Here is a 15,574-nt window from a genome sequence, read left to right as displayed (position 1 = left end):
CATTATGAATCAACCCCCCTTGGATATTCACTATGGAGTGTGTGTGTGTATGCCCCATGTAGGTACACAGCCCCTTACCAGAAGCTCTTGGGATCCAATGTGCATTAGAAATCACAATTTTCCTGACTGTGTTCTATTTTTTGTAATTCTCCCAGCAGGGCAGCACCCTGTAAATCAAACACATTAATATTTCTGCAGAGAACTGAATCAACATGTCTATTAAGTTGGCTAAATAAAGCTTTCAGACAGCTTCACATAAATTCAAAGAGATTGGATGCCAAACTCAGAACTGTTAATTTTTTAAAATATTTTTTATTGATTTCAGAAAGGAAGAGAGAGGGAGAGAGAAACATCAATGATAAGAGAATCATTGCTTGTCTGCCTCCGGCATGCCCCCTACTGGGGATCAAGCCCGCAACCCCGGCATGTGCCCTGACCAGGAATCGAACCATGACCTCCTGGTTCACAGGTCAATACTCAACCACTGAGGCACACCAGCTGGGCCATGGGGTTTTAGAATTGCTATTACAGACTGACATAGGGGAGGATCTTCGCTGATTACTTCACACATTGCTCTGTTGTTTTATGTGACAGGCCGTGTCGCACCAGTTGAATGCTGTGACTGAGGACATGTATACCGATGGGTCTGCTGCCCCGGGTAGCCCTACCCAGGCTAAGGGACAGGAGGTGCGGAAGGTGCGACTCATCCAGTTCGAGAAGGTCACAGAGGAGCCTATGGTAACCCCTTGTCCTGTTTACCCACTGCTTACTCTCAACCACATAGGTCCCTGGGCCACGAGAGGAAACTCAGAAGCTGAGTTAGGGAAACAGCCAGCTGTCACATAGTCTGTCTCCATCTCAAGCTCCTCCTCCAAGCAGGCTTCATGCCCGTTGTAGTTGAGGAGCGCCCCACGTATAGATGGAAAATCTTTCTCCTGAGAAATTGCCTTAAATTGTCTTCAAGATAACCTCAGAAAGAGCTCAAAATAAAGCATTCTGCACCATTGTCTCTATTTCAGGGAATCACTCTGAAGCTGAACGAAAAGCAGTCCTGTACGGTGGCGAGAATTCTTCATGGTGGCATGATTCACAGACAAGGTACTCTGTGGGGTTCCTAGATGGTTTCATTCACCTCAGTGGTGAGGGACATGAAGCTTATAATCTTCAAAACTGGGAGCATTTTTTGGCCCTAGCCTGTGTGGGTCAGTGGTAGAGCATCAGTCCTGGCACTGAAGGGTCATGGGTTCGATTCCCGGTCAAAGGCATGCACCTTGGTTGCAGGATTGATCCCCGCCTCCAGTCAGGCTGCATGCAGCAGGCAACCAACCAATCGATGTGTTTCTCTCACATCGATGTTTTTCTCTCTCTCCATCCCCCTTCCAATATCTCTAAAAATCAAGGGGAAAAATATCCTTGGGTGAGGATTAACCAAAAAAACAGCATTTTTGTATGTGTGCCAAAAGATTATTTGTGGCTTAATAACTGGCTCTTTAGAATAATTGAGTGATAAGCTCTTCATATGAATTGCTCAGTGCCATCATCTCTCCCTCTGAGCTTTTCTTATTTATACACTAGAGGCCTGGTGCACTGGCCTAAGGGGATCAGGCTGAAACCGGCTCTCCAACATCCCCCGAGGGCTCCCAGATTGCGAGAGGGTGCAGGTCACGGAGAGGGACCCCACCGGTGCACAATCGGGGCCAGAGAGGGACCGCAGGAGGGCTCCAGGGAGTGTCTGGCCCATCTCGCCCAGTCCCGATTGGCCGGACCCCAGCAGCAAGCTAACCTACCAGTTGTAGCATCTGCCCCCTGGTGGTCAGTGCGCGTCATAGCAACTGGTCGAACGGTCTGACACTTAGCATATTGGGCTTTTATTATATAGGATACCAATATTTTCCCATTTAATATTTGAGCAATTACCGTATACAACCCATTGCATTAGAATTTGAGTACAGAGTAGTGAAGAAAACAGACCATCTATACCTCCTGGAGCTCACAGTTAAATTGAGCAAATAGACATTAAACATTAGCTCCTACCCTTTTATGTTCAGTTTTGTATCTGGGGTGTCACAAATGTTGGTAAGCACTCTTCACATAGAATCTAAATACTGATGAACTTTACCATTAGGTAACATTTTGGCGTTTTAGCTAAACAACAAAGAAATATCGAACTTTCCGGCGAATGAGGAGTACTGTGTTCTTTGCCTTACATTGTTATTCTTTTTAGTGGGATCTCTAATTACAGGGAACTTTGAGGATGAGGTGCTTTCATTTATTTATTTTTATTATTTTTTAAAATCCTCACTCGAGGATATGTTGAGAGAGAGAGAGAGAGAGAGAGAGAGAAACATCAATGTGAGAGAGAAACATCGATCGTTTGGTTGCCTCCCATACATGCCCCGACCAGAGACTGAACCCACAACCTAGCTATATGCCCTGACCGGGAATCAAACATGCAGCCCTTCAGTGTATGGGACAGCACTCCAACCACCTGAACTACCTGGTCAGGGCAAGGGCCGGGTGCTTTTATTCTGCTGTTGGAGTACTGAGGTCAGGGAGGATGTGATAGTCTTAAACTGTGAAGTACTTGCCTCGATACATTCCCCAAGGGAAACAAAAGAACATTCGTGGTTGAATTGTGTAAAATCCTGTATTGTATACTATCCATGGTTTCTTTTCTGTGGTTTCCTTTTTAAAAAATATATATTTTATTGATTTTTTACAGAGAGAAAGGGAGAGGGATAGAGAGTTAGAAACATCGATGGGAGAGAACATCAATCAGCCGCCTCCTGCATACCCCCTACTGGGGATGTGCCCGCAACCAAGGTACATGCCCTTGCCTGGAATTGAACCTGGGACCCTTCAGTCCACAGGCCGACGCTCTATCCACTGAGCCAAACCGGTCAGGGCTGGTTTCCTTTTTAAAAATATATATTTTTATTGATTTCAGAGAGGAAGGGAGAAGGAGAGAGAGAAACATCAATGACGAGTATCATTGATTAGTTGCCTCCTGCACGCCCCCTACTGGGGACCAAGCCCACAACCCAGGCATGTGCCCTTGACTGGAATCGAACCCGTACCCTTCAGTGTGCAGGCTGATGCTCTGTCCACTGAGCCAAACTGGCTAGGGCTGAACATTTATTCTTTTTTAAAAAATATTTTTTTGTTTATTTCAGAGAGGGAGAGAGAGATAGAAACTCAATGATGAGAGAGAATCATTGATTGGCTGCCTCCTGCACGCCCCCTACTGGGGATAGAGCCCACAACCTGGGCATGTGCCCTGACCAGGAATCCAATCGTGACCTCCTGGTTCTCAGGTCAATGCTCAACCATTGAGCCACACCAGCTGGGCTGAACATTTATTCTTCACAAAATTTTTTTTCTATTACAATTTACATTCGATATTATTTTATGTTAGTTTCAGGTATGCAGCATAGAGGTTAGACAATCATATACTTTACGGAGTTGAACATTTATCCTTTTGTGGACTGATCTTTTTATTTCATGGCAGGCTCCCTTCACGTGGGGGATGAGATCCTAGAAATCAATGGCACAAACGTGACCAATCACTCGGTAGATCAGCTGCAGAAGGCGATGGTGGGTATTTGCTATATCATTGTCCTCATTGGTGTCAGTGTGCCTCATTTTTTCTGTCAAAGTATTTGTATCTCATGGAGAAAACGATTACCATTGGCAATCTTTATTCTGTGCAAGAAATGAGTTCTCTGCTTGCATTTAGTAAACTTCTCTCTTTTTTTTTTTAATGTATTTTATTAATTTTTTACAGAGAGGAAGGGAGAGAGATAGAGAGCTAGAAACATCGATGAGAGAAACATCGATCAGCTGCCTCCTGCACACCTCCCACTGGGGATGTGCCCGCAACCAAGGTACATGCCCTTGACCGGAATCGAACCCGGGACCTTCCAGTCCGCAGGCTGACGCTCTATCCACTGAGCCAAACCGGTTTCGGCACATTTAGTAAACTTCTCAAACAAGGCAAATAGCGCAGAGCATCTCTCTAGAAAGAACATTGGCCTGGTTGGCAGAAGGCCTTGGTCTGTAATGGCAGATCGGAATCCCTGCCCTACTTTATTCTAGTCCTGTGATTTTGAGCAAGTGAATTAACTTCTCCAAGTCATCTGTAAAATGAAGATAGTAACTCCTATTTCTTATGTCACGGATTTGTTATGAAGAGCAAATGAGATATTCTAATGAAAAGTTGAGTGTGCCCTTTAGATTTAGCCAGTATTTGTTGAGCACTTACTATGTGCCAGGCATTGTGCTTGGTGTATGTGCTGCCTGTCCTATTGGCCCCTCCAGATTCTTCACCATCTTCCTCTACCTCTACACACACCAGAGATCATTCCTGTAACCAAAGCATTAAAACACACATGGGGGACACAAACAATAGGGTGGTGAGGGCATGAGGCGGGGGGTGGGGTCAGGCTAGAAGAGTCAATGGAAGGAAAGGGGGCCACAGGTGATAACTTTCAACAATAAAGATTTTTTTTAAACAACCCATGGGGTGGTTGGCTGTAATTGGCCACCACAGCAGAAGCCACACCTTGGGCACTTTGAGATGCTAGGGTACTTGCCTGGGAATGAATCAGAGAACAGCAACCCGGGAGGAAGTGTCATTTGAAAACCAAAATGTGTTTTTTCACTTGAGACAGAAATGAGGAAACGGAACCTTGGAGAGTTCTGAAACTTGCCCACGATCACATGGCTTTTAAGAATTTGATTTCAGCCCTAGCCGGTTTGGTTCAGTGGACTGTGAACTGAAAGGTCCCGGGTTCGATTCCGGTCAAGGGCATATGCCCGGGTTGTGGGCTTGATCCCCCAGTGGGGCATGCAGGAGGCAGCCGATCCATGATTCTCTCTCATCATGGATGTTTCTATCTCTCTCTCCCTCTCCCTTCCTCTCTGAAATCAATAAAAATACGTTAAAAAATAATTTGCTTTCATCAAAACTCCTTGTGTAGACTTATGCTTCTGACCAAGATGGAGAACAGGGACCATACATACCCTGCCTCTTGAAATGACCCAAATCCTAAATGTCCATGCTCCTAACGACAGAACTCCAAAGTACTTGAAGCAAAACCTGGCAGAACCAAAAGAAGAAAAATACAAATCCATGATTATAATCCAAGATTTCACTATCTTTCTCTTTTTTTTAATATATTTTATTGATTTTTTACAGAGAGGAAGAGAGAGGGATAGAGAGTTAGAAACATCGATGAGAGAGAAACATCGATCAGCTGCCTCCTGCACACCCCCTACTGGGGATGTGCCCGCAACCCAGGTACATGCCCTTGACCGGAATCGAACCCGGGACCCTTCAGTCCGCAGGCCGACGCTCTATCCACTGAGCCAAACCGGTTAGGGCTATCTTTCTCTTTTTTAAAAAATATATCGTTATTGACTTCAGAGAGGAAGGGAGAGTCCACAACCTGGGCATGCACCCTGGTTCATAGATCAATGCTCAACTGTTGAGTCATGCTGGCTGAGCAATAAATTTTCTTGATTCAAAGCTTAGTCTGGCTTCACCCATTATTTCAGTTAAACCTGAAAAGGGGTGAAAATTGAGTTATCAGCTGTTAAAGTGTGTATACATTGTTTTGGGACACCCTGTATTTGTAAATGTTTTTATTGGTGTAGAGAAAGCCTCGGACATGTGTGTGCCAGGATTCATCTTAGGTACTTTGTGGTCGAGTGTGGGGAGGAAGGGAAATCATTAGCTTTTTCTACGTTATTCTTTGTACGTCTCCATGTTGTCACAGTGGTTTTGGGGGCACATGACACTTGTATTTTTTTAAATATATTTTATTGATATTTCACAGAGAGGAAGGGAGAGGGACAGAGAGCTAGAAACATCGATGAGAGAGAAACATCGATCAGCTGCCTCCTGCACACCTCCCACTGGGGATGTGCCCGCAACCAAGGTACATGCCCTTGACCGGAATCGAACCCGGGACCTTTCAGTCTGCAGGTCGACGCTCTATCCACTGAGCCAAACCGGTTTCGGCATGACACTTGTATTGAAGGAGGAATTGTCCTACAGAATTTCCAAGTGTGCAGTAAAAATGGCTGTTGGGAAAAGAAACACATGGGACTTTGAGGGGGGAGATGACTTTATGAAACCCCAAATCATCCAAGTTAGTTTTCCTTAACATTTTATTTCCCCTTTCTTTTTTAATAGAAAGAAACCAAAGGAATCATCTCATTGAAAGTAATTCCCAACCAGCAAAACCGTCTTCCTGCATTACAGGTGGGTTTGCTCTATTGTGATGATGGCAGAATTCAGGCTCAGCGTTGAGATGTGATTGAAATGATATGATTGTATTGAAAATATTAAAAAAATAGATTTTTTTATTGACTTTAGAGAGGAAGTGAGAGGGAGAGAGAAACATCAGTGATAAGAGAGAATCATTGATCAGCTGCCTCCTGCACGCCCCCTACTGGGGATCGAGTCCACAACCCTGGCATGTTCCCTGACTGGGAATCGAACCATGACCTTCTGGTTCATAGGTTGACGCTCAACCACTGAGCCACGCCAGCCGGGCATAACTTTTTTTTTTAAATATATTTTATTGATTTTTTACAGAGAGGAAGGGAGAGGGAGAGAGTTAGAAACATCGATGAGAGAGAAACATCCATCAGCTGCCTCCTGCACACCTCCTACTGGGGATGTTCCCGCAACCAAGGCACATGCCCTTGACCGGAATCGAACCTGGGACCTTTCAGTCCGCAGGCCGACGCTCTATCCACTGAGCCAAACCAGTCAGGGCTAACTTTTAAGTTCTATATATCTTACAGATGTAGCTGCCTGGTGCTCTCTGAACTAAACTAACATCTACCGGCAGGGCTGCTACTTTGCTGCCTGTTTGCAATGAATGCGAAAGGAAGGGGTAATCTCCTTACTCCACAATCCCAAGAAGAAAATGGGTGAAGAGAATGAAAAACTCATTCCTAGGAGGGAAAATACACATGGCAGTAAACATATGAAAACATATCCAATCCTACCATCGAAGAGAGAAATAGCTCGGACGAGGCCTTGGCAGATGAATGTGGGAGGAGTTTGGTTTGGTTTGTTTATTTTTTTAAAAACAACTCTGAAGTTTCTACTACAGATTATTGTAATAACAAGTTCAGGGGCTTTAATAGACATATCAGTGTTCATAGTTTCATTTTCTTGTGTCACGTTTGGTAAATTGTGTTTTTCCAGTGATTTGTCAAATCATAAAAATCGTATAACCTTTTATTTATTTATTTATTTTTTTAAAATATATTTTATTGATTTTTTACAGAGAGGAAGGGAGAGGGATAGAGAGTTAGAAACATCGATGAGAGAGAAACATCGATCAGCTGCCTCCTGCACACCCCCTACTGGGGATGTGCCCGCAACCAAGGTACATGCCCTTGACCGGAATCGAACCCGGGACCCCTCAGTCCGCAGGCTGACGCTCTATCCACTGAGCCAAACCGGTTTTGGCCGTATAACCTTTTAAACAGCTCTGGGATCTCTAGTGATCTCTACTGGGAAATTGTATCTTCTCTCTTTTCTTTTTTTTTAATATATATTTTTATTGATTTCAGAGAGGAAAGGAGAGGAAGAGAGAGAGAGAGAAACATCAATGATGAGAGAATCATTGATCGGCTGCCTCCTGCACGCCCCACACTGGGGATCAAGCCCACAACCTGGGCATGTGCCCTGACCTGGAATCGAACCTGGGACTTTTCAGTTTGTAGGCCGACACTCTATCGACTGAGCCAAACCAGCCAGGGCTCTTCTCTCTTTTCTTCATTGGCCTTGCTAGGTTCTTAATTTTGTGAATCTTTAAAGAACCACTTTTGCTTTTGTTGATCTTCTCAACTCTATTGTCTGTTTGATTTGTTTCTGCTCTTTATTATTTTTCTTCTTTCTTTGGCTTAGATATGCACCCCTAATCTTCCTCCCCGAGGTAACCGGTATTAAACTCTGGAGTCGTTTCTTCCAGTCTTTTTTTCTATGTATAAATACATACTTTTTTAAAATATCAAGTGTGCTAGGTATTGTTTTTGTTGACTCATATTCTCATTTAGTGTTATATCAGCAGCATTTTTCAAGGGCTTTAAATATTCTTCTACAAATTGATTTTTATAGGTATGTGGTCATACATTCAGTAGATGACCATAACTTAACTAAATCCCCCATTCTTAGAAAATGAGGTTGTTTCCAATAGTTCATCCTTATAAATAATTTTGTGGCCCTGGCTGGTTTGGCTCAGTGGTTGGAGGATCGGCCCGAGGACTCAAGGGTCCCGAGTTCAATTCCGGTCAAGGGCATGTACCTCGTTGCAGGCTCGATCCCTGGCCCCCTGTCAGGAATCGTGTGGGTGGCAACCAGTCGATGTGTTTCTCTCACATCGATGCTTCTCTCTGTCTTTCCCTCTCTCTTCCACTCCCCCTAAAAATCGATGGAAAAATATCCTCAGGTGGATTACCAAAAACAATAAAAGGAAAAGAGACATAAAATAATTCTGTGGTGAAGATATCTATACTTTGTAACTGACAGCTTCTGCATAGAAGTGGATTGTGGGGTCAAGGGGGCATCAACTCAGACCAATAACCACAAACATGTCGACTCAAAAAGGCAGTTCATACCTTCTTGTTGGAGGGCTCAGGTCTGACCTCTCCACAAACACCACAGTAACCAGTTCCAGTCGTTTCAGCTCCCCGTCTATTCTTTTATTTTATAATATATTTTTATTTTTTAATATATTTTTATTAATTTCAGAAAGGAAGGGAGAGGAAGAGAGAGAGATAGAAATATCAGTGATGAGAGAGAATCATTGATTGGCTGCCTCCTGTACGTCACCTACTGGGGATCGAGCCCGAAATCCAGGCATGTGCCGTTGACTGGAATCGAACCTGGGACCTTTCAGTCCACAGGCCGACGCTCCATCCACTGAACCAAACCAGCTAGGGCTTAATATATTTTTATTGATTTCAGAGAGGAAGCAAGAGGGAAAGAGAGATAGAAACATCAATGAGAGAGAATCATCCATCAGCTGCCTCCTGCACACCCCCTACTGGGGATTGAGTCTGCAACCCAGGCATATGCCCTGATCAGGAACCCAGCCGGGGACCCCTTGATTCCCGGGTCGATGCTCAACTGGTGAGCGACACCGGCTTGCAAGCCCCTCCCCTTTTTCCCCCTCTCCCCTCTCCCCTGTGTCCCCCCCCCCCCCCGGTCCATTCTTGCTTCTTGCCTCTGATTTATTCATTCAGTCCTGACCCTACTTTTTTAAAAAAATATATTTTTATTGATTTCAGAGAGGAAGGGAGAGGGACAGAGAGATAGAAACATCAATGATGAGAGAGAATCATTGATCGGCTGCTTCCTGCATGCCCCTGGGCATGTGCCCTTGACCAGAAGCAAACCCTGGACCCTTCAGTCCACAGGCCAACACTCTATCCACTGAACCAAACCAGCTAGGGCCTGACCCTACTTATTTACAGCAGAACTTTCTATTATGTGTGCTGATGCCGGTGTTTCTCCTGAAGCTGCCCCTCGCCTTCTCTTTCAGATGTTCATGAGAGCGCAGTTCGACTACGATCCCAAAAAGGACAATCTGATTCCTTGCAAGGAGGCGGGACTGAAGTTTGCCACTGGGGACATTATCCAGATCATCAACAAGGATGACAGCAACTGGTGGCAAGGGCGGGTGGAAGGCTCCTCCAAGGAGTCAGCAGGCCTGATCCCTTCTCCTGAGCTGCAGGAATGGTGAGCCGCTTTCCCACGGTTGGCATTGGCAGGTGGAATGGGCCCATACCTGTCACCAGTAGTGTTTTAGCTTCCTGAACCTGTCATCTTGCGTGTAGTTGCTCTTTCTCAACCAGGCCAATCTCCCAGCTTCCCTGACATAATGGGTAAGGGCACAGGTAACAATGAGTTGATAAGCTTACCTAGCAGGACTTTTTAAAAATATATTTTTATTGATTTCAGAGAGAAAGGGAGAGATGAAAACATCAGTGATGAGAGCGAATCATCAATTGGCTGCCTCCTGCACTCCCCCTACTGGGGATAGAGCCCGAAACTGGGCCATGTGCCCTGATGAGGAATCGAACCGTGATCGATTCATAGGTTGACGCTCAACCACTGAGCCACACCGGCCGGGCTGGTAGGCCTTTAAAGGAGCCCCAAATAGCTCTTCATTTGTCCAAGGGCCTCTGTTTCCTCAAATGCTCTTCCTGTCCCTAACAAGGAAGTGGCAGCACCAGGACTGGAGCTTCCCTGCTCTCCTGCCTCCCAGGCTGGCGCCTTCCTGAGCAGATATCTTCTAAGCCCTGCAGAAAACAGTCACATTGTAAATACGTGTCCTTTATGCAAATTGCCAGTGCATAGAAAATGGGGCGAGAATCGGCATCTATCGCATATATTTAGCTGGTTGTTCCAGCACTATTATTGCAAAGACCACACTTCCCCCGCTGCACTGCCGTGTCTCATAAATGAGCTCAAAGGCAGGGGCTGGACCTCAGGCCTCTGCCAGCTGCCATCCAGACCACTGCACGGACAGCTTCCCAGGTCTTCCCAGGCCTCACCACCCCCCACACCTCTCAGGAGAGTTCCTTTTTTAAAATATATTTTTATTGATTTCAGAGAGGAAGGGAGAGGGAGAGAGAGATAGAAACATCAATGATGAGAGAGAACCATTGATCGGCTGGCTCCTGCACACCTCTTACTGGGGATCAAGCCTGCAACCTGGGCATGTGCCCTTGAGCAGGAATTGAACTGTGACCTCCTGGTTCATAGGTCGACGCTCAACCACTGGGCCACACTGGCCGGGCCCTCTAGAGAGTTCAAATGCCTGGCAATGGGAATGTGTCCGGGAGAGAGCGAACCCCCACCACGTCCTCCTGTGAACACAGCCTGACATTGCAGTTGGGCTCATTCCACCTCTCTCTGCGGAGCCCTCGGCTCCAGGCAGCCAACTCACAGTGCGGTACCAATCTCTCCTCACTTCCTCCACGCTGCTCACCACAAACCCAGAGCCTTCTACACATAAGAGAGAGGCTGAGAGAAGGAGAATGGGGGGCGAAGGGAGGGAAGAAAGGAGAGAAAGAGAGAGGAAAGAGAGAGAGAGAGAGACAGAGACAGAGAGGGTGAGGGTTGCTGGCAGAGACAGAGAGTGAGAGGCTTAGAAAGAGCAGGGATATGAGAACTTGAAGATGAAAGAGGGTAGGTTATGAGAGAGAGAGAGAGATGAGGAGTAAGGGGACAGGAGAGAGACACATCCAGACACTAAGACAGGTTCAGAAAGTGAGGGGCATGCCCGGCCGGCGTGGCAAAGTGGTTGAGTATCAACCTATGACCCAGGCGGTCACGGTTCGATTCCCAGTCAGGACACATGCTCGGTTGCAGGTTCGATCCCCAGTGTGGGGCATGCAGGAGGCAGCCAATCAATGATTCTGTCTCATCCTTGATGTTTCTATCTCTCTCTCCCTCTCCCTCCCTCTCTGAAATCAATAAAAATACATTTTTAAAAAACTAAGAGAGGGGCTGAGAGAGAGAGAGAGAGAGAGGATGAGTGTTAGAGACTCACAGAGAATGAGCAGCTTGGCAGAGGGTATGAGAGAGAAGGAGAGGGTCAAGAACGACATGAAGGTTTTGGGCAAGTGCCAAGGAAAGGAAGGAGGTAGATCAGTCTGGAGGTTTTGCATAGACGGGGAGAGGGGTCACTGAGCTCTGTCACAACCCAGGTGAGCGAGCCTGGGGCTTTCCCACTGGCCTTCGCTGATATCCTTGGTCATCTTTCCTACCAGGAGGGTGGCGAGTGTGGCTCAGTCTGCTCCAAGTGAAGCCCCGAGCTGCAGTCCCTTCGGGAAGAAGAAGAAGTACAAAGACAAGTACCTGGCCAAGCACAGTGCAAGTGAGTGTCCTTGAACTTCCTGGGCTCCTCTCTGCGGGCTCCTGGCAAAGGGCAGGGGGCGTGGTGCTCAGGGCAACATACGTGATGCTGAAAGCGTGCCATTTCTTCTGCTTTTTTTTTTTAATCCTCACCTGAGGATTTTTTTTTCCATTGATTTTCAGACAGTAGAAGGGAGAGAGGAGGCGGGGCAGGGAGAGAGAGAGACATTGATTGGTTGCCTCCTGAACAACTGGGGCTGAGGATCGAACCCACAACTGAGGTACGTGCCCTTGATCAGGAATTGAACTCATGACCCTTCGGTCCACGGGCCGGTGCTCTAACCACTGAGCAAACCAGCCAGGGCATCTTCTGCTTTTCTTACTATTTCTTTTTTTTTAAATATATTTTTATTGATTTCAAAGAGGAAGGGAGAGGAAAAGAGAGATAGAAACATCAATGATGAGAGAGAATCATTGATTGGCTGCCTCCTGCATGCCCCCCACTGGGGATTGTGCCTGCAAACCCGGGCATGTACCCTGACCGGGAATCGAACCGTGACCTCCTGGTTCATAGGTCAATGCTCAACCACTGAGCCATGCCGGCCTGGCTCTTCTGCTTTTCTTTTATTACATTCATCTTCCCAAGCTCTCTGAGACAATGCCAGTATATACAGGGTGTCCCCCCCACCCCGGCAAAAAAACGTAGACACACTTTCACAGCTGATAGCTCAATGTTGAAAATGAGGCAGATTGTAGATAATCTATACTAATAAAAAGGTAATATGCTAATTAGACCGGGAGACCTACCAGACTTCCTCTTGGACAAAGCCATGGTGGCAGGGCTGAGGCAGAGGCGGTTAGGGGTGAGCAGGCCGGTGTGGGGGGCGGTTGGGGGCAAGCAGGCGGGCAGGGGGGCAGTTTGGGGCAATCAGGCCGGCAGGTGGGGGCAGTTGGGGGTGATCAGGCCAGCAGGGGGGGCAGTTGGGAGCAATCAGGCCAGCAGGGGGTGGGGTGGGCAGGTGGGGGCAAGCAGGCCATCAGGCAGAGTGGTTAGGGCTGATCATGCAGGCAGGCAGGTGAGTGGTTAGGAGCCAGAAGTACCAGATTGTGAGAGGGATGTCTGACTGCCGGTTTAGGCCCAATCCCACAGGGGTCCCAGATTGGAGAGGGTGCAGGCCCCCTCACCCCCCATGCACGAATTTCATGCACTGGGCCACTAGTAAATGAATAATAATGTACCACTTTTTTATTTTTTAAATGGTATAGCCACTTCATTTATTTTAAATCCTCACCTGAAGATATTTTTCCATTGATTTTTAGAGAGAGTGGCAGAGAGAGGGAAAGGCAGAGAGAAATATCGATGTGAGAAAAACACATCGATTGGTTGCCTCCTGCATGCACCCTGACCAGGGCCCAGGCTGGGGAGGAGCCTGCAACCGAGGTATGTGCCCTTGACCAGAATCAAACCTGGAACCCTTCAGTCCGTAGGCCAACGCTCTATCCACTGAGCCAAACTGGCTAGGGCCAGCATGTCAAACTCAGAGGCTAACACGGACCAAATAAACAAGGTTGAAGTGTATGTGGGCCACAAAAAAATAAAAGCTTCCATTTTCATAGAAACGTAGGTTTATTTCGAGAGAGACATGCTGAATACAAAGGGCTGAAATAAATGAGTAATCGTTCACATAAAATAATAGAACATTTTAATAAAAATTAATATTTTTTTCTTGAACATTAACTTACCAGATACTGAATAACTGCACAAATTAATAAGCGTCACACAAATAAACCTATTTTTCTTGTTCTCAAAAAGTGAAATATTTCCTGTTGTGCACACCAAACAACAGTCCAGACTAAAGACGTGGCCATCAGCTGCTAAAATATTCACTGCTAGCCGAAACCGGTCTGGCTCAGTGGATAGAGCATCAGCCTGCGGACTGAAGGGTCCCGGGTTCGATTCCGGTCAAGGGCACGTGCCTTGGTTGCGGGCACATCCCCAGTGTGGGGTGTGCAGGAGGCAGCTGATTGATGTTTCTCTCTCATCGATGTTTCTGGCTCTCTATCCCTCTCCCTTCCTCTCTGTAAAAAATCAATAAAATAGATTTTAAAAAAAATATTCACTGCTAGTATGAGTGGAGAGAAATGGTGCGCCTGCGCCTAAGGCGCATAAGGGAAATGAATGCAACACGATTATAGTCATCAGTCATTAGTGAACGTTGTAGTTCGTTATTAATAATTATGTATAACAGGATATTGTAAAATTTAAGTTATGAAATTTTTTTAAAATATATTTTATTGATATTTTACAGAGAGAAAGGGAGAAGGATAGAGAGTTAGAAACATCTATGAGAGAGAAACATCGATCAGCTGCCTCCTGCACACCTCCTACTGGGGATGTGCCCGCAATCAAGGTACGTGCCCTTGACCGGAATCGAACCTGGGACCTTTCAGTCCGCAGGCCGACGCTCTATCCACTGAGCCAAACCGGTTTCGGCAAGTTATGAAATTTTTTTAAAACGTTTCTTACATACTGTTATATTGGCTGGCTGCAAAAATATTCGTTGTGGGCCGCATGAGGCCCACGGGCTGCGAGTTTGACATGCTTGGGCTAGGCGCAGTGGTCGGCAACCTCATTAGTCAACAGAGCCAAATAACAACAGTACAACGATTGAAATTTCTTTTGAGAGCCAAATTTTTTAACTTAAACTTCTTCTAACGCCACTTCTTCAAAATAGACTCGCCCAGGCCGTGGTATTTTGTGGAAGAGCCACACTCAAGGGGCCAAAGAGCCGCATGTGGCTCGCGAGCCGCAGTTGGCCGACCACAAGGCTAGGGCAATGACATAGCACTTATTAAACGCCTCCGTCCTGCTCTGGATAAAGACGGGAGCAGGAGAGTCACAGGCAGGGAAGTCGCCTGGCGTGCTTTCTCCTGGGCTCTGGAAATGAACTTTGCTTGGTTTCCTTTGTCTCTAGTTTTTGACCAGTTGGATGTCGTGTCCTACGAGGAAGTGGTTCGGCTCCCTGCGTTCAAAAGGAAGACCCTGGTGCTGATCGGTACCTTCTCCTTGCCCTTCCTGTTGCTTTGCTCGTTAAGGACCTTTCTGTCCTTGTTTTCCTGCCTGTGGTATACAATCCTTCCAACAAAAAAGAAGACAGTGAGGAAAAGAAGAAAAGAATAGAAGGGAAGTCTCTTGGGTTCTCCATATAGGACAGATATAAAGACTTATCTAAGTTCTTACCTCATCTGGGTTCACCTTACAAGTGAAACTAAACCTTACAAGTTTTTCTGCCACTAATTCTTTTTTTTAAATGTGTTTTTATTGATCATTAGAGAGACAAGAAGAGAGAGGGATATAGAGAGAGAAACATCTGTGAGACATCGATCACCCGCCTCCTGCACCCCTCACAGTGGGGATTGAGCCCGCAACCCAGGGCATGTGCCCTGACCGGGAATCAAACCAGTGACCTCCTGGTTCATGGGTTGATGCTCAACCACTGAGCCACACCGGCTGGGCTGCAACTAATTCTATTAGATAGGGTTTGGGGTTGGCCAGTGCTAACCTGGGTTTTGCTCTTTGTTCATCTAACTGTAGGGGTGTCCCAGTCCTGAGCCTTTTGTTTGTTTGTTAATCCTCACCCGAGGATATTTTTTCCATTGATTCTTTTAAAATATGTATTTTTATTG

General features: G+C 46.2%; 1 protein-coding gene across 1 annotated transcript in view; it reads left to right on the top strand.

Annotated features, from left to right (window-relative positions):
- The window catches only part of MPP1 (MAGUK p55 scaffold protein 1), a 41,860-nt gene that overhangs the window by 20,552 nt on the left and 5,734 nt on the right, over positions 1–15,574 (top strand). The window contains exons 2-8 of the mRNA XM_080652489.1: positions 595–738; positions 1,020–1,098; positions 3,509–3,594; positions 6,197–6,265; positions 9,567–9,763; positions 11,803–11,909; positions 14,863–14,943. Of these exons, the coding sequence (XP_080508615.1) occupies positions 595–738; positions 1,020–1,098; positions 3,509–3,594; positions 6,197–6,265; positions 9,567–9,763; positions 11,803–11,909; positions 14,863–14,943 (763 nt within the window). The remainder of the gene's footprint in view (positions 1–594; positions 739–1,019; positions 1,099–3,508; positions 3,595–6,196; positions 6,266–9,566; positions 9,764–11,802; positions 11,910–14,862; positions 14,944–15,574) is intronic.

This window comes from Plecotus auritus (genome assembly GCF_963455305.1).
Source record: "Plecotus auritus genome assembly, chromosome: X".
Lineage (NCBI taxonomy): Eukaryota > Metazoa > Chordata > Mammalia > Chiroptera > Vespertilionidae > Plecotus > Plecotus auritus.
This window is presented reverse-complemented; position numbering and strand designations above follow the sequence as displayed.